The 22,764-nt window shown below is 36.8% G+C and overlaps 1 protein-coding gene across 4 annotated transcripts in view; it reads left to right on the plus strand.

Moving 5' to 3' along the window:
- Positions 1–20,162, plus strand: part of LOC147401556 (Nucleotidylyl transferase superfamily protein) — a 54,404-nt gene extending 34,242 nt beyond the window's left edge. For all 4 annotated transcript variants that reach the window (XM_086442872.1, XM_086442870.1, XM_086442871.1 and 1 more), the window contains 6 exons: positions 2,210–2,366; positions 2,462–2,558; positions 10,823–10,932; positions 19,295–19,401; positions 19,559–19,669; positions 19,777–20,162. In XM_086442872.1, the coding sequence (XP_086298998.1) occupies positions 2,210–2,366; positions 2,462–2,558; positions 10,823–10,932; positions 19,295–19,401; positions 19,559–19,669; positions 19,777–19,893 (699 nt within the window). In that variant the 3' untranslated portion in view covers positions 19,894–20,162. The remainder of the gene's footprint in view (positions 1–2,209; positions 2,367–2,461; positions 2,559–10,822; positions 10,933–19,294; positions 19,402–19,558; positions 19,670–19,776) is intronic.
- Positions 20,163–22,764: the final 2,602 nt, after the last annotated feature.

A 22,764-nucleotide genomic window follows, 5' to 3' on the forward strand; every position in this document is an offset into this window, starting at 1 on the left:
ACTGATTTTAGGGCTCAAATGAACTCAAACACTATTACAGATACCTTTCACCACACTGGAGTACCACAAAACTTACCCGAAAATAGTACCAACCGTTAAAAACTTCTTAAATCCACTCACATAAGGATCTATGTGCAACCACATCCACAATCACAAGCGCAATCACAATTGTACCTCCACATGGAGAATTAAATACGAAACCTTTAATCAGATCAAGAAAAATCTGATTTTCTTACGAATCAACCGACAAACAGTAAAAATAAGAAAAAATAAATAAAAAAGAAATATTCAAAGTCTTATGATGTGCTCTGATACCATATAGATTAAGAGTTTGAGAAGGAAAATAGAAGAAGATATTGGAGAACGTGGGAGGAGTCAAATTAACTCCAACACTAGTCGCACAATGTATTATATATCGTAACCAAATAACAAAGGAAAAGACAATACTACCCCTACTAATAATAACTTATTACTCCTAACAATCTTCAACCAACTAGATGACTATTATTTTGGAAACAAAACAATGCCAACAGATAATTTCCTAACATCACCATCATTATACAAATAAGAGGTTCCACAGCGTGAACGGTTGTAATGGGATGCATTCTTTTTGATAAGTAAAGATGTAATACAGAAAACTCCCTATATATAGGATACAAAAAGGATAGTAGTGAGAAGAAGCTCACAAACTCATCGATACAATGGAAGATAGGACCTTGCCTAATTGAAAACCCCCCATCTTCTCTTCTTCTTTCCTTTCTTCTTCATTGTTATTTTCTTTTTAGTCAAATCAACAAACATTTTTTACTAAGGGTATGTTTGATTGCATGGAAAGTCACTTTCCATGGAAAATTAGTTGTGGAAAATAGGTAGGGTTGGAAAATCAAATTCTATTGTTTGATTTCACTTGGATAAAATCATGGAAAAAATATGAGAAAAAAGAAGAAGAGGAGAAGGAGGAAGAAGATGAGAGGAGGGGGAGAGGAAGAAGAAGATGACGAGGAAGAGGGAGGGGGAGGATGTGGCGACGGTGGTGACAGCGGCGATGGCCACGGCGACAGTGACGGTGGTGGCGGTGATGGCGACGGTGGCGGTGACAAAGGTAAGTGAGGAAGATAAGGGGAGAACGTGGTGGTAGTGGTGGTGGAGGAGGTGAGGGATGGAGAAGAAGGAGAAGAAGAAAAAGAAGAAGAAGAGAAAGAGAAGGTGGTCGGAGATAGAGCCGACGGCGACGGCGACGGCGACGGCGATGGTGGCGATGGCGATGACGATGACGATGACGATGACGGCGATGTTAGTGTAATGGTGGTGGTGGTGGTGGTAGTGGTGGTGGTAGGAAAAAATTTGAGGATGGAAAATATGGGTGGATTTAATTTTTCCCACCCATATGGGTCGGAAAGTGAAATCCATGATTTAGTGGACTTTTTGAATGGGGTGGAAAATGAATTTCCATTTCCATGTGCAATCAAACACTTGAAAAATGTCATTTTCCATGGAAATTGATTTTCCACCCTATTTTCCATGTGCAATCAAACATACCCTAAATGGAATGTTTATTGATTGGCGTAGGCAAACTTTGATAGGTATTATCTCATTGAAGTCTCCTACTATTTTTATTCATGCATGTGTTGGCATTTATATGAAATACACATTTTATGGCCTTAGAACTAGATTTAGGTTTATTTATTATTTTATTCAACATGGTTTCAATAATCCTGTACTGTAACCATAAATTGCTTAGGAGTATGGATCATTTGATATAGTGATGCATTCTAAATAGCATCAAAGTGTTCAGAATTCACCAAGTTAATCAATACCAACACATGGTACTTAATCAGGCAATTTGCTTTTCTTTTGCACCATGAAATACATGTAGGGGCAGGGGACTGCAAGTGCTTTGAGGATTAGTCGGGTGTTATATGAGGTCTAGATACCTTGGTTCCAAAAAACAAAAACACAACACATGTGAATTATTTCTGGTCCCACTTGTCCAAAAATTATATTGTAGAGTTCTCCAAAATATAGTTCAGAAATCTCGAAACAAATCAACTTTTGGTGATTATGCTACTTTTATAATGACAACATGCATTTTACAACAGGACATGATCCTTGCTAAATGAGGCATTTTTTTACTCAATTTTGATATCTTTTTTTTATATCATTATTGCTTCTCATATCTTGATCATTCAGCATTGGCTTTCCGTTATAGGCAATTGCAGATGCATGCAAAGTTTCAGCCTCATTTGTTTCAGAATTGAATGACTCTGAAATGCCTGAGGAATGCGAAAAGCTGTTCAATGAGGACCAAGAGTTGCAACAACTTATAAATGGAGAAATTTGCATGAAAGTTTATCCATTTTCAAGTGGTATGATGTTATATGTGGCTTGGTATTGACATGAAATACGTTACGCGTTCCATTTGAATTTATCTGTTATTTATTGTTAAAAATTGAATATGCAGAAACTCATACTTCAAAATTGGAAAGAAAGATAATTTTATCTGGTTCATTTAATCCTTTGCATGATGGTCACGTCAAACTATTGGAAGTTGCTACAAGGTACAAGCCTGTTGGCCTGGAAACTTTTTCTTTTATTTTTGAAATCTTCTTTATTCATGTTAAGTCTAATTTTATTAGTTTTGCTTGCATCAGTTGTGTTATATATGTATATACTAGAGTTCACCCGTGCTTATGAAACGAGCATCCTCTTCGGGTTAAGGGGGTAAAAATGAAAAATAAATAAATAAAGTTGGAGGGGTATTATTAAAAAAAACTTGAGGTTAAGGGGGTAAAAGAGGAAAGGCAATAAAGTGGTTAATGTGGACCCCACATAAAGGTTGGATGTGATAATTATCCCCCATAATGTAGCAAAAGTGAGACCTACAGTTGTGTTTTATTATATAGATATATGCATCTTGAGTGTATTCGTGATAAAAATGTTGAAATTGAGTGGAAAGACTATAAAATATATAATTAGAAATGACCGCATTTGAGAAATGCAGTAGTAGCTCCAACAGGCGATAAACAGAGAGAAAGTCAACTAAGGTGGTTTGGGCATGTTTTATTGAAGGCCAATTACAATCCCAATCCAAAGAAATATTCAAGTTGATGGTTCTAAAAAGCGAGGGAAGACCCAAAAGAACGTGGATTGAGAGAGTGAAAGAGGGAAGACCTCAACGCGAAGATGACCATGATTACTGAACAAAATGCCTCGATCAGGACATCCCTTAAGATATCTAAAAACGCGATAGACAGCAGTAAGATGAGATGTTCGAGGCGAGTGCATAAATTGTCTTACAACACTAACAACATAAGCAATGTCAGGGCGAGTCATAGACAAGTAGATCAATTTTCCCACAAGACGTTGATACTGACCAATATCCAACACATTCCCCCTCAAAATTAGCCAACCTGTGATTCTGCTAAATAGAAGTATTAGTTGAATGAGAACCAAGCTGACCAGAGGCACTGAGTAAATCAAGGACATACTTACGCTGAGAAATAAATATACCAGAATGGGACTGCGAACCTCAATACTCAGAAAATAGCGAAGATGTCCAAGTTTTTTTTATCTCAAATTGACGGTCCTACGTAATTTTGACCTCGGTAATGCCATCATCATCTCTAGTAAGAACAATATCATCCACAAACAATCAGAGCGACAGTTTTGCCTTGGGAGTGATGTAAGAAAATGGTGTCATCAGCAAAACTCTGATGGAACCCTAACTGATGCATGACCTTAGTAAAACGCTCAGACCATGCGCGAAGAGACTGCTTCAGGTCATAAAGAGAACGACGAAGACGACAGACATGTGCAAGAGAAGCAGATGTAAGAAACCCAAGAGGTTGGATCATATAGACTTCTTCCTGAACATCACCATTGAGAAATGCATTCTTGACATCCAATTGAAAGAGAGGCCATTCTCTAATAGTGGCAACAAAAAGGAGAACGCAAATGGTAGTCATCTTGGCAACCGGAGTAAATGTCTCATGATAATCAATCCCATAAATCTGAGCATAACCTTTGGCCACCAGACGAGCCTTATAACGAGCAATAAAACCATTCAGATTATGCTTAAGGGTGAAGACCCAGCGATAACCCACAACTTTCCTTCCAAGCAGAAAAGGAACAAGCTCCCAAGTTTGAGTCTTTTCAAGAGCATTCAATTCATCAATCATACCTGCTCACCACTTAGGAGGGGTAATAGCATCTGCAACAATAGTAAGAAGAGAAACATCGGAAACAGAAGCAAGAAAACTCCGATAGGAGGGTGAGAGGGCAGAATCAGATATATAATTAGAAATGGGATAAGTACAAGTGCGTTTACCCTTACGAGTGGCAATAGGACAATCATCACAGGGGACAGAAAAGGCGGAGCTGAAAAATGAGGAGGCGAGCTGGTCTAGCATAGGAATGATGGTAGTATCGCGTGGACGTCGAGAGAAAACCTATAGTGGAGGAGGTGACGAACTGACAGAGGGTCGAGAAAGAGGAACAGGCATGGGAAGAGGAGATAAAGAAGGGAAGGGATCATTAGAGGAATCTAGGGGAAATCACTCAGATTGAATACCAACGGACCCATTGTAGTACGGGGTATGCTCAAAAAAAGAAACACCCTGAGAAATGAAACACTATTAAGAAGGAGGATGGTAACAACGGTATCCTTTCTGGGTAGATGAATAACCTAAAAAGATACATTTTACGGCCTTAGGGTCAAGTTTAGTATGAGTTTACTCAAGAATTGAACAAAGCAGACGTACCCAAACATATGCGGAGGAAGTGGAAACACGGAACAATCCGGATAGAGTTGAGAAAGGGGTGTGGCAAACTAAAGAACTCGGGAGGGGGTCCGAATAATAAGATAGATAGCAGTTAGAATTGCATCGATCCAATAGGATTGGGGCACATTCATGCCAATAGAGGTTGCATGGGCTAACTTTAGAATATGACAATTTTTTCATTTTGATCGACCATTCTGCTGAGGGGTCTTAACATTGGACATTTGATGCTCAATACTAGATTCTAAACAAAGTTTTAAGACTTCATTGTAGGTGTACTCAGTACCATGATTAGAACGAAAGGTCTTGATGGTACGACCAAACTGGGTATGGAACAATAACAAGAATTGCTTGAAAATCCTATAAACTTCGCTCTTGTGTTTCATAAGATAAACCCAAGTGGTACGACTGTGGTTATCGATGAACAAGACAAAATAGCGAAAACCAAGAGTTGATGTGACAAGGGAAGGACCCCACACATCAGAATGAATTAGGTCAAACATAGCAGGTGCAGTGGTATTTATACTAATAGGATAACAACGCACATGTTTAACTAATTGACAAGTTTCACAACAAAAATCAAGCAAATTGTTATTATTAAATAAAGTAGGGAACATGTGTTTCAAATATCCAAAGGAAATATAGCCTTAGTGTAAATGCCAATGCATTACAAGAGCCTTATAAAACTGACTACTACTACTAAGTTGAGAGGTAGAATGAGTGCTAGGTGAACCGGGTACGTCCAAGAGATACAAGTCATTCACTTCATGTCCAGTGCCAATCGTCCTCTTCGACCCCAGATCTTGAAAGACACAATGAGAGGGATAAAAAATTACACTACAATTCAAATTTTTGGTAAGGCTAATAACAGAGATAAGGTTAGTAGTAATTGAGGAACATGCAGCATGTTAGTTAATGATAAAGAAGATGTAATAGGTAAATGACCTTTACCAACTATAGAAGGCAAAAAACCATCAGCCAGGTGAACCTTGCGATGACTAAAACAAACACTACAGGTTTTAAACAGGGAAGACATACTGGTCATGTTATCTGAGGCACCAAAATCAATGATCCATGGTGAGGAAGTGGTGGAAATACTGTGTGCAATTGCAAAGGTACCTGAGTGAGCAAATGTAGAGATCGACTGAGATGAAGTCTCCATCTGATTGAAGAATTTCTTGAACTTGTCAAGCTCGGCTTGGGATAAAGATATAGAATTCGAGGAGGTGGTAGTAGCTGCAGGAGGTGCTAGATCAGTAGTCGACTGAGAGACTATATGAGCTGAAGATCGTTGAGACTGTTGACGTTGATGATTAGGATGAACGAGCCTTCACGTGACCCAACTTTCCACAATGATCACGCTTATGTCGCTGATGGGTAGGTAGAGACCTACTAGGAGGCTGTGGAGAAGGTAGGCGAGCAAGCATAGCTGAGTGGTCTCCTGAAGAATGAGGTAGGACAGTTGCACGACGACTCTCATCAGCTAAGACATAAGAATATGCAGTCTGTAAGGACGGAAAGGGATCCATACCCAATAAATGAACTCTCACATACTCAAACTCATCTTGGAACATGGCTAGAAATTGAAAAATTCGATTCTTATCCAGCATCGACGCATATAATGCCTCATCAACAAAGTCCTTTTGAGCATAGGACGAGGAGTAGTAGGTCAACTCTTCTCATCGAGTACGTAGTTGTGATATATAGGAGGTGACTGAAGAGTTACCTTGCGAAAGGCGGGAAATCTCACACTCCAAGTTAAAGATCCAGACATTATTTTGACGTTGCGAGTAGATATTCTTTGCGGAATCCCATATCTATTTTGCGGCCTTGGAGAATATGAAACCAGCTGCAATGTGTGGTTGCATAGATGTAACTAGCCAAGAACGGATCAAAGAGTCATTAGCAAACCATTGGGGATAAGTAGTGTCAGTCAGTACTGGTTGTTTTTCCGCCCCTGTGAAGTAACCGATCTTCTTTTCAATAAACATTTCAACCGATCGGGCCCAAAGAAGGTAATTAGGACCATCTAATTTTACGGTGGTAATTTGGATGCCTAGAAAGTCGGTCAAATAAGAAGGAAAACCTCCTGATCCAGCACTATCATCAGTGATCGAGGAAAAAGACGTCTCGAAGGCCATAAAAAAATCTATGTGCTTTGGTTTGAAGGGAGGTCAAAAAAAAAAAAAAATTGCGGCTGCTGTAACCCTCAAACAACAAGGCTACAATGATCGCAACCTCCTAAACAGGGTCTGGAGTGGTCGTAGCTCCAAACAAAGGATCTGGAGTGATCGCAGCCTCCAAACAAGGGTCTGCTGTGATCGCCGCCACCAAAAACAAGGTTTGGAGTAATCGTAACCTCCAAACAAAAGGTTTGCTATGATCGCAACCACCCAATTGCACCTCTACAGTGATCGTAGACTCCTAACTACACCTTTGCAGTGATCGTAGGCCTTAAACAAGGGTTCTGCTATGGTTGCAAGCCTCAAACTGCACCTCTGCAATGATCGCAGGTCCAAAACACCCTTTTGCTATGGTCGCAAGGTGTCATAGATATCAGAACAACAATCTGTTGTAGTTGTAAGGCACTACAGAGGTGTCCTGCTGTGTCGCAGAGGTCATAACAACAATCTGGTATAATTGTAGGCTTCAAAACAGCCTAATAACAACAACTATTGTATCGCAAGGCACTGTGGAGGGGTTGCAGGCTTGATCTTTAGCAAACAAGCACTAAACCATCATGTTGCTGCTATCATCAACCCCAAACAGTAGCATTGCAGATAGAACAGCCTGATCGCAGGATCCAAACAAGTCTCAAACTCCTATTGCATGATGCGATTAGAGTGTATAGTGAAAAAGAACTCCCGTAGGGGTGATAGGTATTGAAGACGAGAGGTGTGGAGGTGATTTAAGGAAGAGGAAGGTGATAAAGTTTGTAGCAGACGAAGGAGTAGGGGATGATGGAGGTCAAGAGAGCTTAGCTCTGATAACCAAATTGAAATTTAGAATTGAAGTAATAATAGATTAATTAGCCCTAATCAGGCTTTAAAGCATTACATAGTCTAGGATGAGGAAAAGACTAAAAAGGACACACGGACTAAGAAACCTAATAATAACAGACTTATTTAACACATACCATCTATTTCATGCCTGTCACAGTCATCTTCTTCATCTTTAAAACCTAAAACACAGTGAGAAGGGAATTGAACAATCCAATTTCTTTGTAAGTTGACTCACGAAAAGAAGATTAATATGTTTGATTGCACATGGAAAATAGGGTAGAAAATCAATTTCCATGGAAAATGACATTTTTCAAGTGTTTGATTGCACATGGAAATGGAAATTCATTTTCCACCTCAATCAAAAAGTCCACTAAAACATGGATTTCTCTTTCCCACCTATATGGGTGGGAAAGTGAAATCCACCCAAATTTTCCATCTCCAATTCTTCCCCTCATATCTTCTTCCCTACCACCACACTAACCTTGCCGTTGCCATCATCACCATCTCCGGCCACCTTCTCTCTCTCTCTTCTTCTCCTTTTCCATCCCTCACCTCTACCGCCACCACCACCACGTTCTCTCCTCATCATCTTCTTCCTCACTTACCTCCGTCGTCACTGCCATCACCACTACATCCTCCCCCTTCCCTCTTCCTCCTTCTCATCTTCTTCTTCCTCTCCCTCTCCTCTCATCTTCTTTCTCTTTCTCCTCCTCTCCTTTTCCCTCATATAATTTTCCCATGATTTTATCCCAGTAAGATCAAACAATAGAATTTGATTTTCCAACCCTATCTATTTTCCATCACTATTTTTTCATGGATTTCAAATTCTATGGAAAGTCACTTTCCATGCAATCAAACATACCCTAAAATGGAAATTTATGAACATAAAATGCTGAGGATAAAGAAAAACTAGGATTGAGTTGTGAAGTTTTTAACCCAACAACTTCTGAAAATGGCCCATCAGCTAATTTAACGTTTTGACAAGAAGATGGAGAAATAAATGATAACATGTGAGAATTACCTATCATATGATCTAATGCACTAGAATCAACGATCTAGGGGTTCGTAGATGATAATAAACAAGTGGTTACCTTACTTGTCTGGGCTAAAGTAGCAAGTTGTTGACGAGTTGAAAACTAGTTTGTCATACTTCTCTCGAGAAAGGACAATGGATTCCTTTTCCATACTCTAGTCTGATGAAATAGTAGGTTGAACAACATCCTAAGCTGAAGATAATGAGACCTGAGAAACAACTGGTCTCCCATGAAGATCCCAACAAAAGTCAATAGTGTGCCCATCCTTACCACAATGGATTCATTTTCGGGTTCCACGGCTTCCCTTTGAATCTCTATTACCACTTCCACCTCCATCACCACCACCACGTCCCCATGACTACCTCTGTGGCCACGATAACCACGATCTCCAATAGTAGCTAAAACAGAGTGATCACTCCTAGGTTGGCCATTGTCTTGTAAAGTGACCCTCTTTAACCCAGAGAAAACGTCTGTCAATGAAGGAAGATCAGGACTTCTTAAAATTTGAGACTTGACTGCATCATAATATGATCGGAGGGATGAAAGAAGACTAACATCCATATTTTTTCTTTGCTTTTACATTTGAAGGATATCACTGGAAATGGTTTGATATTGATTCAGCTCCATGCATATGCATCAATGAAGTGAAGTTTTGATCCAGAGTTTTATCATCCTGCTGTAAGAGAAATACTACTGAGTGATCTCATAAATTCGGGTAATATTATTGGATCTCAAATACATATGCCTCACTCGTTCCCAAATCTCCTTCGTAGTATCAAAAAACTTAAATCTAGCACTGATTAGGGTTTGGAGGAGAAAAGGAGTTGAACTTGATTTTCTCACTATGAATCGTGGTATATATATAAAGCTAGAAAAAAATGAAATTACAAAAATGCCCTTATGGCATATATTTTTACTGATATATCTAAATAAACCCAAATTAAAGTTTTGGGAAATTGGTGATTGGAATGGTGAATGATTAGATAATCAAAAGATTTCACCAAAATCTTCCCAGCTCGACTCTTTAGCCATTTCCTTTTGTATTCCATCCTAGAACAGTGATGGATAGAGGAAATAAATCTCAACAACGACGTGACTGACTCCAGTTTCTAATCATTCAAGTTTGTTCTAAGACCTAAGCTAAGTTCTAAGAAAGTGCACCACTAGCCAACGGAATGGTTTTTCTTATTAGAAATACTCTATAGTTGAGGAAATTGAGACTTTTAGTGGATGTTACTGCACCACCTGCTCTACCACAATCTGATATGATTACCTTTATAAACCTTGAATCCAATGCTTTTAGTAAACTTCTCCTTCCCACGAAGGATTTCTCTCCAAACACCACACCCATAAGGTGGTCTAGCCTCACCCTCTCAACTGGAGACACTGCATCTAAATTTTTTTAACAATTGTCCTTTTCCAAGGTCTAAAGTATCCTCTTCAAATCTCCATAGTTGTTACCCTTAACAATGCATGATTAGTGGCCTTCATCCTCCTCGCTTCTAGCACCCCCCCCCCCCCCCCCACACACACGCCCCCACTCCTTAGAGGGACAAAACCATTCCCACTTGAATAGGTGGACTTTGTGTGACTATGATTTATCATTCCACAATTTTTCTTTATCCTTAAAATTTCATTGACTAGTTTCATTTGTATTGAAAACAACAATAAATGGAGCAACCCTCTAAAATATCTTAGTTGCTCTAAAATCCATCCATAAAAATAAAGGTGTATGCAAATTGCGGGTGAGAAATTATAGTCCCTTCGTCTTTCACCTTGAAACCCTCAAGTATGGCCCACACCACAACTCTAGGCAACATTCTACCCAAAACTTCCACTACCGTAGTTTAATTGTGAACTATGATCAGTTTTGGAAGAAAGATATAAATAGAGCTTCTATGAACTTATTTTATTCATCATAGATAGAGCTTCTGTGGAATTATTTTTATTGTCCTAAGGTGAAAATTAATATGTTATTGTCTTATCAATTATTTGTTTTCTTTTGTAGTGTTTGTAGTGATGGGTTCCCATGCTTTGAGATTTCAGCAATCAATGCAGACAAACCTCCACTGACAATATCTGAAATCAAAGATCGTGTCAAGCAATTTGAAAAAGTTGGTGAGGCTGATTCTATTCCTTTATTTTCCTTTTCAGGTTCTAATAGACAAGTTCCTATTTTTTTATGTAATTATATGAAGCATTGATTTTTGGAACAAATGACCTAGCATCTTCTTTCTAGAAGTCAGAGATAATGTTTCACCCATCTAACTTGGTCAATCTTTCCGATATCCTGATATGTAATGAGTTCATTTTGGTCTAGGAATATTGTTAGAAGTTGACGGTGTTTTTAGAATTTAGGTTTAAAATTATAGTTATTGGGTGATAGTTGTGCAGATTTGTTGAATTTGAAGTATCTGATGGGCACCTTCGTTTCTAGTGGTAAGAGAGCATATTGGCAGGAATTTATGTTCTCTCGAATCTGTAGACTGGCAGAATTGTGCCATATTCTAGATGTATACCTATCCTGCAATTTTTTAATTGTTAAGAGAAATTATATGGAGTGGTATCTTATCATCTAGGTTTTGAGATATGTTCATGGATACTATGGGTGTTGGGTACAGATGATGACAGTACAGCTAGGTGCACAATGTACCATATACCCCCATTCTATTAGCAAAACCATCGTGAAGCGTAAAGATAAAATACTTCATATGGATTTTTTCTTGTACCCTGATATCCATTAGGTACAATTAGTTGCCACTGGGCTCGTCAATGGATAGTCGAAAATCCGAATGTTATTCAATATTCAAAATTTTGAATATTATCCTAAAATTTTGGTTATCAAACTCGGTTTTGGATATTATTTCAAAATGTGAATTTTTATGATACGGATTAAGATGTTGTTACATCTGATCTACCTTTGATGTATCTCCAAAAAATCATTGTCTTTGAGCTCTTTAAACTAGATATAAGCTCTCTCACACACACACATCTTCAATCTCTTGCCAAAAGAACCCTTCATTTTTCTCCCCAATCCAAAAACCCCTTGATTTTTCACCCAAAAATTCCATCATCTTTAAGCTCTTCAAGGGTTTGATGTTTTAAGGTTTCCTTGAGGTTTGAATGCTGAAAATAGATAGAATATTGAGGCTGAAGGTGAGTGGTTTTGAAGTTGAAATATCAAGGGTTGAAGATGACATTGGCTAATTTTGAGGGAAAAAAAATCAAGGTTTGTGGTACGGATTGAACATATTTTTTATGGGCTTTTTTATGATTTCCCTAGAAATCAATTTTAGTGTCGAATCCTATTGAGCTTTGTGATGACTGTGCCCACTCTGACACCGTTGCATTGAGGTGGAATACGTACTCATCCAGGGACAGAGATAGGCCTTCAAACTATTGCTACTTTGTCAGATGTGCCAACAAGGTAGGTAAGATGATGTCAGTGTTGGGAAATGGATGCCACGTTCATTGCAGTGCTTGCCATGTAATGGACCTTTTAACACCATCTACAATTCTAAATGGTACCATGTAAATGACTAGATTATTTTGTAAATGATTATATAAATATTTTGATCCTTACGCGACACTTGCTGCCTTTTGTTTTTTGTTTTTTTCGTTGGGTTTGTATAACATTGGTAGCTTATTGTGTAAAACAGTCTTTCAATTATTAAGTTAGGGTTAGAGTAATCATTTCACCTTTATTAACTTATTAATGGTATGCATGTAATTGCACCTTTTTTTCTTTTTAATATACATATACAAGGAGAAGAGGGAGCTGAACCAATATGAGTGTGTTGAACCTCTCTGCTCTTTGATCTCTTCTTCTCTTCATCTATTTTCTACTTTTCCTCTAAAACCTAGCCTAATTTACATGGTATCAAAGCCCCAAAATTTGGATTAAGTTTAGTTTTCTCCTTTTTCTCTTCTTTCTTTCTTCTTCCTACCAATTTTTCTTCTTTTTATATAGACCTTATTTTTTCTAGGGTTTGAAGTAAAGGTCTTGTGGTTTATGGGATTTCAATCCCAAATTATGTTCTCTTTAACAAAGTGATATTATCCTCTTAACATTCAAGAACGAAGAGGATATGACATGTTTTCAGAGTGTGGTTGCTGGAAATCAAGTGAAGACAGTGTATGTGTTGCTAAAATCATCATAAAGATGTTGGGTACATGCATTTTTGACGTATGTCAATCATACATGTTTTGGCAATTAAAATGGTATTTGAGATGTTGTTTTCTCAAAAAAAGAAAAAAAAAAAATTAGCATGAATGGGATGGAAATTTAAGGGGACTGTTAGTATGGTGTTGAAGGTTCTCTCGACAGCATTGAAGTTGATTATTCAGTGTAGATAATTAATTTACTGAATATTTCAGAATTTTCCAGCCTCCATCTTCTTCATATTTTAACTATTAAGCCTAATTATAATGGAAACTAAGTTTCAATTTGCATCCCACATTGATTCTAGTAATGTTCAACTTACCAATATCAAACTAAATGGGTGAAAATTATCTCCAATGGGACAAGTCTATTATTCTTAACAACCCGTGAAAAGAAGATTTTCTTACTATGGAAGAACCACAAGAAGACTCTGCAACATGAAAGCATGGGCTTGTGATGATGCCCAAATTATCACATGACCATGGAATAGTATGAAGCCTTCTATTAGTATTAACCGCAAGTGTATGTCATGGCAAAGGTTGTGACACAGGAGGTCGAGATAACCGTAAGTGCATGCATTGTGGTTTGACAGGTCATACAGTTGACATGTGTTGGGATCTTCATAGTATGCATGGCAGAGCAAACAACAACATCCCTTCATTTGGTTGATCTAGTATCTTCCCTTTGAAGTCATCCCTTCCCGTGCCATAGCAAATGTTATAGCTAGAAGTAGTCGATTCATTAGTTCGTAATATGCTAATGAAGATCATGACGATTTGAAGAACTTTGAATACCATATTGCACAACCTTCTACTGATCTTATAGGAGAGTCAATCATGATATCCCTCGACTAGTATGCGAAGTTCATTAAAAGTCAACAATCTTTGACTAGTACTCCAGTCTCCTCTTCTGCTACCTATGTTAGTTTAGATAATGCTTACCTCGCTGCTCATCATACTACTCTGTGTTTCATTGACTCTGAAGTCTCAGATTACATGACCGGACAGTCAAATGTGTTCTCTACTCTTCTTGACTCTACCATGCATTCATTTGTCACGTTTGCAGATGGTACCTTCTCTACAGTTCTTGGGCAAGGATCTGTTCACCATTTTTTTTATGACGAGGGACAGGGGTTCTGGAACCGTAGGCCAGACTAGTAGGGGCAACACAACTGGCCTCTTAGAGAACCATATCTCACCCAAATCCCCTGGGTACATGCAATACCCCACAAATCACACATACCAGGTAAGCATGGATAAATCACCGTGGGTAGCCAACGAGGGGGCTTGAACTCAAGACCTCTCCCTTTTTGGAGGGATGTCTTGACCACTCCACCCAACACTCGTTTGTTAGGTTCTATTCACCCTTGCGAGTGTATTTAGTTTTCTTTCGTTCTGTTTGTTCCCAAATTTCCTATTAGCATTCTTTTTGTTAGTAAGCTTACTAAATCTTTAAATTGCTTAATCACTTTCTATCCATCTCATTGTGTAATTCAAGATCTAACAACGAGAAAGATGAATTGTGGAGGACATGAGGAAGGTAGCTTATATTACCTTGAATTTAATAAAAAGAAAGCAACTTATCATACATCTACTACACCATGTAGTGGCATTGTTTCCTTGGACATCCATCATTGGAAAATTTGCATGTTCTAGTTTCGTATTTGTCAAGTTTGTCTTCTTTAGAGTGTGAAATTTATGAACTGAGTAAACATTATCGTAGATCCTTCCCTTCTAGGATGTATGACCGATGTGATACTCATTTTTATTTGGTACATTTTGATATTTTGGGGGCCTATTCGGTTCCAACTGTAGGTGGTTTTCGATACTTTGTGTTTTTATTGATGATTACACTCGCAGGACATGGTTGTATTTGTTGAAAGACCGATCTGAACTTTACTTGTACTTATTGAGATTACATCTGCCAATCCTACTATACAACTGTACATTTGGAGAATGAAGCGTACTCAAGACCCACCAACTGAACCTATTCCACAGATGTCACTCTCAACAAAAGATCCACCTTCAGAGCTTATTTTAGAAAATCTTCCTATTGCTGTTCATAAAGTTAAGCATGCTTGTACTAATCATCCTATTTCCTAGTTTGTTTCCTTTGATGGTCGTTCTTTCTACTGTTCACATGATAATACTCGGGATTCGGTCACCTAAGAAAGAGGCAGTTGGTTGTAGATAGATTTATATCATAAAATATAATATTGATGGTACAATTGAGTGACTGAACGTTCGCCTTGTTGCAAAAGGGTACGCATAGTCCTACGGTATTGACTATGCAAGGACATTTTCTCCTGTAACCAAGCTTAACTTTATTCGAGTTATCTTATAAAAAAAAACTTTATTCAAGTTGGGGTCTGTGTTACTACTATTCAAGGCTGACCACTATTTCAACTTGATGTGAAGAATGCATTTCTTTATGGTGAATTATTGGAGGGGGTGTATATGGAGCAACCGCCTCTATTTTGTTACTCAGGGTGAGAGAGTATGTATACTCTGTAAAGCCATTTCTAGGTTGAAACAATCACCTAGGGCTTGGTTTGATAAATTTGTTAAGGTAGTTACTACATATGGTCTTCACCAGAGTAAAGCAGATCGTTCTTTATTTATTCGACATACAAAAGTAGGTCACATAGTTTTTAGTGTATGTTGACGATATCGTGGTTACAAGAAGTGACAGTGTTGGTATTGATGCATTGAAGTAATATTTGAGACAACTTTTACATTAAGGATTTAGGGCAGTTACAATACTTCCTTGGCATCGAAGTTGCACGTTTAAAGTCTGGGATAAATTTATCTCGGAGGAAGTATGTTCTAGATCTTCTATCTAATGTAGGATTATTGGGAGCTAAGCCAGTTACTTCTCCCATGGATCCCAATAGTAAACTTTTGATAGATCAGGGGGGGTCATTGATGATCCAGAGAGGTATAGAAGATTTGTGGCAAGCTTATCTACCTGACAATAACTAGGCCTGAATTCAACTGTAACTGTTCTTAAAGTCAATTTATGACATCCCCTCATGACCTTCATATATAAGCAAATTATTCATATTTTGTGGTATCTCAAGAATGCTCCTGGAAGAGGTATTTTGTATAGGGCCAATGGCCACTTACATGTTGAGGCGTATTCAGATGCAAATTGGACATGGTCTCCATCTAATAGAAGGTCTACTATTTGGTATTGTACTTTTGCTGGGGTTAATTTGGTAACATGGCGTAGTAAGAAGCAAAGTGGTGTAGCGAAGTCTAGTGCTGAAGGTGAATATAGAGCAATGTCTCTTACTACTTGTGAGCTATTGTGGTTTAAATCTCTGATGGAGTAACTTGGATTTCCTGTCGTTGCGACAATCAAGCTGCAGCATACATAGCCAAAAAATCCAATCTTTCATGAGAGAACCAATCACATAGAGATTGATTGGCATTTTATCAGATAGAAAGTAGCTGCCACAATCATTTCTACTCCATTTTTAGATATGCTTGTCAGCTAGCAGATATGCTTATCAAAGCCCTTTACCATAATCAGTGGGAGAAGGTTAAGTCCAAGCTAGGCATTTGTGATATATATGCTCCAGCTTGAGGGGGAGTGTTGATAGCTTATTTTATAAAACAATCTTTTAATTATTAAGTTAGGGTTAGAATATTCATTTCACCTCTCTCCTCTTTGATCTCTTCTTCTCAGCACCTATTTTCTACTTTTCCTCTAAAACCTAACCTAATCTACATATCAAAATCTAGTTGAATTATTAATTGATGTCAGTCTTGGCTTGAGAGTAACAAGGTGTTACTGGTAGTGCTAATCAAAGTTAATTGCATGTATGGAAAGTCACAGATAAATGAATAATGCAGTTGATGTATTGGCTAACTTGTGGCTACAAGTAAGAAAAATAGAATGTTATTAAGCAATAATTATATCTTTTGCAGTGTTAAAAAAATATGAAATTTTGGGTGATGCTTTAGAAATTTTGAACGTTCGCGTTCATTCTTTGTAAATTAGGGGGTATGCCTCTCGTAATTGTTTTCTTCTTAGGGCAGGTTTGATTGCAAGGAAAGTCCTGTGGAAAATCGTTTGCCACAAAAAACCCATATTTTCCAGACAAATTAAGAAAGGCGGAGAAAATATTTCTGTGATGCACAGGATTTTCCACCATGGTCAACAATCCTTCGCGTTCATTCTTTGTAAATTAGGGGGTATGCCCCTCGTAATTGTTTTCTTTTTAGGGCAGGTTTGATTGCAAGGAAAGTCCTGTGGAAAATCGTTTGCCACCAAAAACCCATATTTTCCAGACAAATTAAGAAAGGCGGAGAAAATATTTCTGTGATGCACAGGATTTTCCACCATGGTCAACAATCCTTTTCTCTCCTCCTCCCCCCCCCCCCCCCCCCGGCGTGCCTCCCTCCCCTCCCTTGGAAAAAGATCTGCCATCCGCACAAAATATTTAAAATAACAAAAAAAATAAAACTCAGTAAAGAAATCTAGTCTTACCAAATCGCTAACCTTCAACTCCCTTTAATCTTCCTCACAAGAAATCCACTGTAATTTCTCTCTTTTATTGAACACGATCATATGCCCCCTTTCAATATTTGAAAAAGTCAAACAAAAATTAAAAGAGAAATTAAAATAATCACAGGTAGAAATCAAACAAAAATTGAAAGAGACTTCTTTAAATTTGTTAAAGAAGATTAAGGAGAAACAAATTTGGTGTGAAATGGAGAGAGGTGTCGTACCAACCCATTGTCTGCCATTTTTCTTTCTTCTCCAAAACCAGTGAAAGAGACGACTGCCTCTCTCTCTCTTTCTTTCTTTTTTCTGGTTTTTTATTTGGTTAATTTAGACTTGCCCCCCACCCCCATGTTTTGGTAGGTATGTACATATATTGGAAGAACATGAGTTACAAACTGATTGATAACATTACCCCTCGATATAAGTTTGTTTAGGAACAAAAATTGAGTTATGTACACATATTGGAAGAACATGTGTTACATTCTAGATCTCTTAGCTTTGCTTATTCATGATTGTCTACTAATATAGATCTCATCATAGCTTTGTCTTATCTAAATATATAGATATTATCATAACTTTCTGTTATTTATGATTGTCGACATATATAGATCTCTACATGTGTAGATATCATCATAACTTTGTCTTATTCTTTCCTTTGTTTATTGGAATTTGTGATGATCATATTATCAAAAACCCAAAAAGAAAAAAAATATATACATAAATTATGATTAGTTTATGTGATCATTGAATTTTTATTATGAGCAACATAATAAAAATTTTCTCATAATAAAAGTTTAGAGAGCTGTTATTAGCACCCCAACTTTTACTTATTACACCCCAATTAAAAATAAAGAAAATTAATAAATAGTTGAGAATGAGTAAAACTCGGGGTGCAATTAGAAGCTCTCTCATTTTTTTTTTTGCTTTTTTTTTTGGTTTAAGGTTTTATATGAGCCTAATAATAATTGTGCACACCTACTTAAATTGTTTGAACAAAGTGATAATGTTGTAAATATTGCATTTTTCACAAAAATGATTTTATCATGATCTTTATATAATTATCAAAAAATTCAAATTAAATTAATGTTTTTTTGTTGGTTTTTTTATGCAACTCGAACAACAAAAAATAATTTTCCGCGAAATTTTCCATGAGATGCTCAAACAGTAGAAAAAGATTTTCCTAGCAACTTATTTGTCAAGCAATATTTTCCCTGCAATGAAACATGCCTTTGATGTCATCACTCTTGCTTAAGTTGCCCAGTAAAACTGGCAGAATAATTGGAAAGCAATACCACTGATCATCAGGTCACAAGGTTTAAAATCTTTTCTTGAAGCCATGTCTTTGTCGGGAGAAAAAACTGAGACTATCTCAATTGTGACATTTCAAGATTGTCTCGATCAGGACATTTGGAGACATTCCAAAACAATTCCAGAACTTTTGTTATTCCTGGATACGAATCTTTAAACCATGAAATTGCTCAAGTAAGTTATATAAGAAATGAAGTCAATGGTAATGGAACATATTTTTCTTATAGTGATAAGGCCATGCACTTAAATTTCTCCGTGGTTTCTCATAGTATTTATGAAACTTAGGCATCACTTTTCTCTGGAAGTTTGTGATAGTTGTCCATTGATAACGTATTGGAACACAACTTAAGCTATGGGTACACGAAATAGAAGACTTCTTTTGTGCTAAAGCAATTTTTTCTATTTATTCAGTGGAATCAATTTTTGTTATGTTTTTTATTTTTATTTTTATGCAAAATCCATGGCGCCTTAATAATTTTAATTGCATGTTATTCGCAGGAAAGACAATAATTATTTCCAATCAGCCATATTTTTACAAGAAAGCAGAACTTTTTCCTGGCACTGCTTTTGTAATTGGTGCAGACACTGCAGCAAGGCTTATTGATGTATGAATTCTCTTAACTGCTTGATTTATATGCAATTTGAGTATTTTGTCAAAATTTACATTTACAAATCTTTTGAGTTTCCTATGCCATGATTTTTTCAACTTGATATATAATTTGAGGGAGAACATAAAAACATGAATTTGTCTTTAATTGTCAGCCAAAGTACTATGATGGAGATCGTCGTAAGATGCTGGAAATACTGCTAGGATGTAAGAGAACAGGATGCACTTTCCTCGTGGGTGGTCGGAACATCAATGGTGTTTTTAAGGTGCGTCTACATTTCACAGTTTGCAAATTCGTCTTGCCCATTTTTCAACTTAAGTTTTCTCCTTGAGAAACCAAACTCAATTAATGTCTTTTGGTTTCTTCTTCTAGGTTCTTGAAGATCTTGAAATTCCAGAGGAGTTGAGAGAGATGTTTATCTCAATACCAGAGGAGAGGTTTCGGGTGGATATTTCCTCAACAGAAATAAGGAAAAGGTTGGGAATGTAAACCTTAAACTGTTATGTACACCACCCTACCTCATAATTCTTCATATTCCTATCCACTGTGACCTATCTCTGATAATTTCATGGATGTGAAGGACATAACATACCCCAAGGTATGAAGGGCACAGGCACATTTAAACATTAATGAACCCACCCTTATTGTATCTGTTCTTACTGTTATTTATTATGTTGTAATTATTTGGGATTTGAATGATGGAGTTACAACTAGTGTTTAAATCAGAAAAATGAATGTATTTGAGGAAAATTTAAAAATGGGTTTTTCTAGTAGGGTTAAAGTGTGCAATTGATCCAGACCATACATGTGTCCTTTCTGCACAACCCTTCTTGACAGAATAAATGCGTGGTCCCGTCGAGATGAAGAACTGAACTTGTTGTGAATCATGGCTCCTGAGAATGGGCCATTCCCCTATAGGAGGATAGGATATGCTTAAGAGATCAATCCAGGAATTATCTCTTCTAGAAGAGAGTTAGTTTATCCTGCCTAAGGATGGTGATTGTGTAGATATGTGGCTGCGTGAAGATGTAATTGACAACGGTAATCTAGTGATAGAATAATTTTGAATTCATATATTATCATAGAGAATATCCCACCAGTGATCATGGAAATGAATTCTGATAAAGAGGGGAAGACCTTTATAAATAGAGGTTTGATGTTTAGTGTGAAAGGAATTTTGGCTAAATCTTAAATTCTTGGTAAAGAAAGGAGAAACCTTAATAAACAGTCAGCAATGCAAAGCTTCGAACGTTATATGATACACATAGCAATAATAGAAAGCAGCAATTATAACAAAAGCTTGAACCAAGAATTTAAATGTGACCTAAAAAAATTTAAATTCTATCCCCAGTGGAGTCATCAAGGCCCTCTCATTTTTTTTCGTTCTTAGGTATGCTTAATAAGAGGTTTGGGTTAAATTATTTAGTTGAAAAAAGAGAAGATGTTAGGCACCCGAATCCTCTCGGGATAATTGTTTTATAGGATTTTTAGGCTTTGTTGGGTTGTTGACCGGGGCTTTGAGGTCGCAAGTGGGTTAGGGTTTAGATAAGGTTTCTTTTATGTACAAGGTTAGTGGGAAGTTAACCAGGGTTTAGTTCAGGGATTGGAAAGTCGAGGCTTTGAAAATGGGTTCTGGCGTAGGATTTTGGAAGGTGGGGGGGTCTTGTGGACGTTTCTCTTTTTAGGTTTTTCGTCTTTAGAGATTGGGTAGAGAGATTGAGTGCAAATTATGACTCGACTTGATTTGACTATTGGGATCAAGTATAATAAAGTTTCCCACTTCGACTTTTCCCTCTTTCTCTGCATTCTCTCTTTAAAATAAGGCGGGTAAGAAAAAAAATATATTGTTTTTGACCTAGTTATTTTTACCTAGGTTGACGGTAGATATTAGGTGGGGTGCAATTTTGTTCGGATTGATTTGATTTAGAGTAAAATTAGAACTTAATCGATTAAGATCAATTCTATTATATGAGAATCAAAATTGAATCGAATTTATCTAAATTCAAACTGAACTTAATTCGATTCGATTTAATTCGATTTCATGAGAGATTCTTTCATTTTTGATAAAGAGTAAAAAATTCTCTATTTTTCAATCAAATTGATTGATTGATTTAATAGTCAAATTTATGAATTAATCATTTGAGTGCCACATGACACAAGTAGAGAGAACCATTTAATCGAAACCTCTACCGGAGGTCGTAGCCAACTCGCAACTATGAGAGAGAGAAAGAGAGATGAACCACAGTCGCAGGTCGCTGGTCAACTGGAGAGAGAGAGAGAGATAGATGAACCGCAATCCCAAATCGCAGATCGTAGGTCAACTACAAAGAGAGAGAAACAACTCGGTCGCAGTTACAGGTTGCAGGTCGTAGGTCTAGGTCGCAGGGCAATCACAGAGACAAGAGAAAGAGAGTAGAGGAGGGTTAAGATTTAAAAAAAAATTACAATTTATATTAAAATAATATCTTGGTTAGGTTCTCGGGTTGGTTCCATTATTTACCAACTCTGAATCGAAAATCGAACTGAATCCTTCGATTTTTATTTTTTTAAACTCGAAATTGAGCTGTTACTTAGTTAAAATCGAACCAACCCAATCCAAAATTCATGGTTCAGTTCGGTTCTCTGTTTGAACCGAATTAAGTTGCACCCCTAGATATTAGAATTGGCCTCGTTTCTCTTTTAGGGGTGTCAATAGATAATTGAAAATTTGAATTCAAAAAATTGGATATTATCCAAAATTTTCAGATATCAAATTTGAATTTGAATAGATTTTCAGATATCAGATTTGAATTTGGATAGTTTTATATATCTAAATCCTTATCGGATACGGATTCGGATATTAACATTTCAAATTCGATAATATCCGATTCGAAATAATATATAATATATTTCATTTTATTTTATTTATTTTTATATAAATAATATAATATATATATTCTTTTATTTTATTTATTATATACCTACTATAATATATAATAGATTTTTTAAATAATAAAAAATCAATTGGATAAAAAAAATTATGTTTTTTTAATATACAAATTATTCGAATTCTAATTGGATATTATTCGATATTCGATAGGATAATCAGATTCGAATTCAGATAGAGTTTTAGAACATCCGTAGGATTAGAATTTGATTTCGGATTTGGATTCAAATATTATTGTATCTGAATTGATAAGTATCCATTGAGAGCCCTATCTCTTATGTCAAGATAAGGAAGAATCTCACATAATTAGGAAAGAGAATCATTACTGATTCTTTTTTGAATTAGCTAAGGATTTTGAATTTATAGGGATTTGAAGAGTCAAAATTTTTAAATAAAATCTTTAAAGAGGACAAATATACAATTTTAAGTACTTA

Source organism: Akebia trifoliata, chromosome 5, assembly GCF_017979445.1.
Source record: "Akebia trifoliata isolate Shusen 1 chromosome 5, ASM1797944v1, whole genome shotgun sequence".
Lineage (NCBI taxonomy): Eukaryota > Viridiplantae > Streptophyta > Magnoliopsida > Ranunculales > Lardizabalaceae > Akebia > Akebia trifoliata.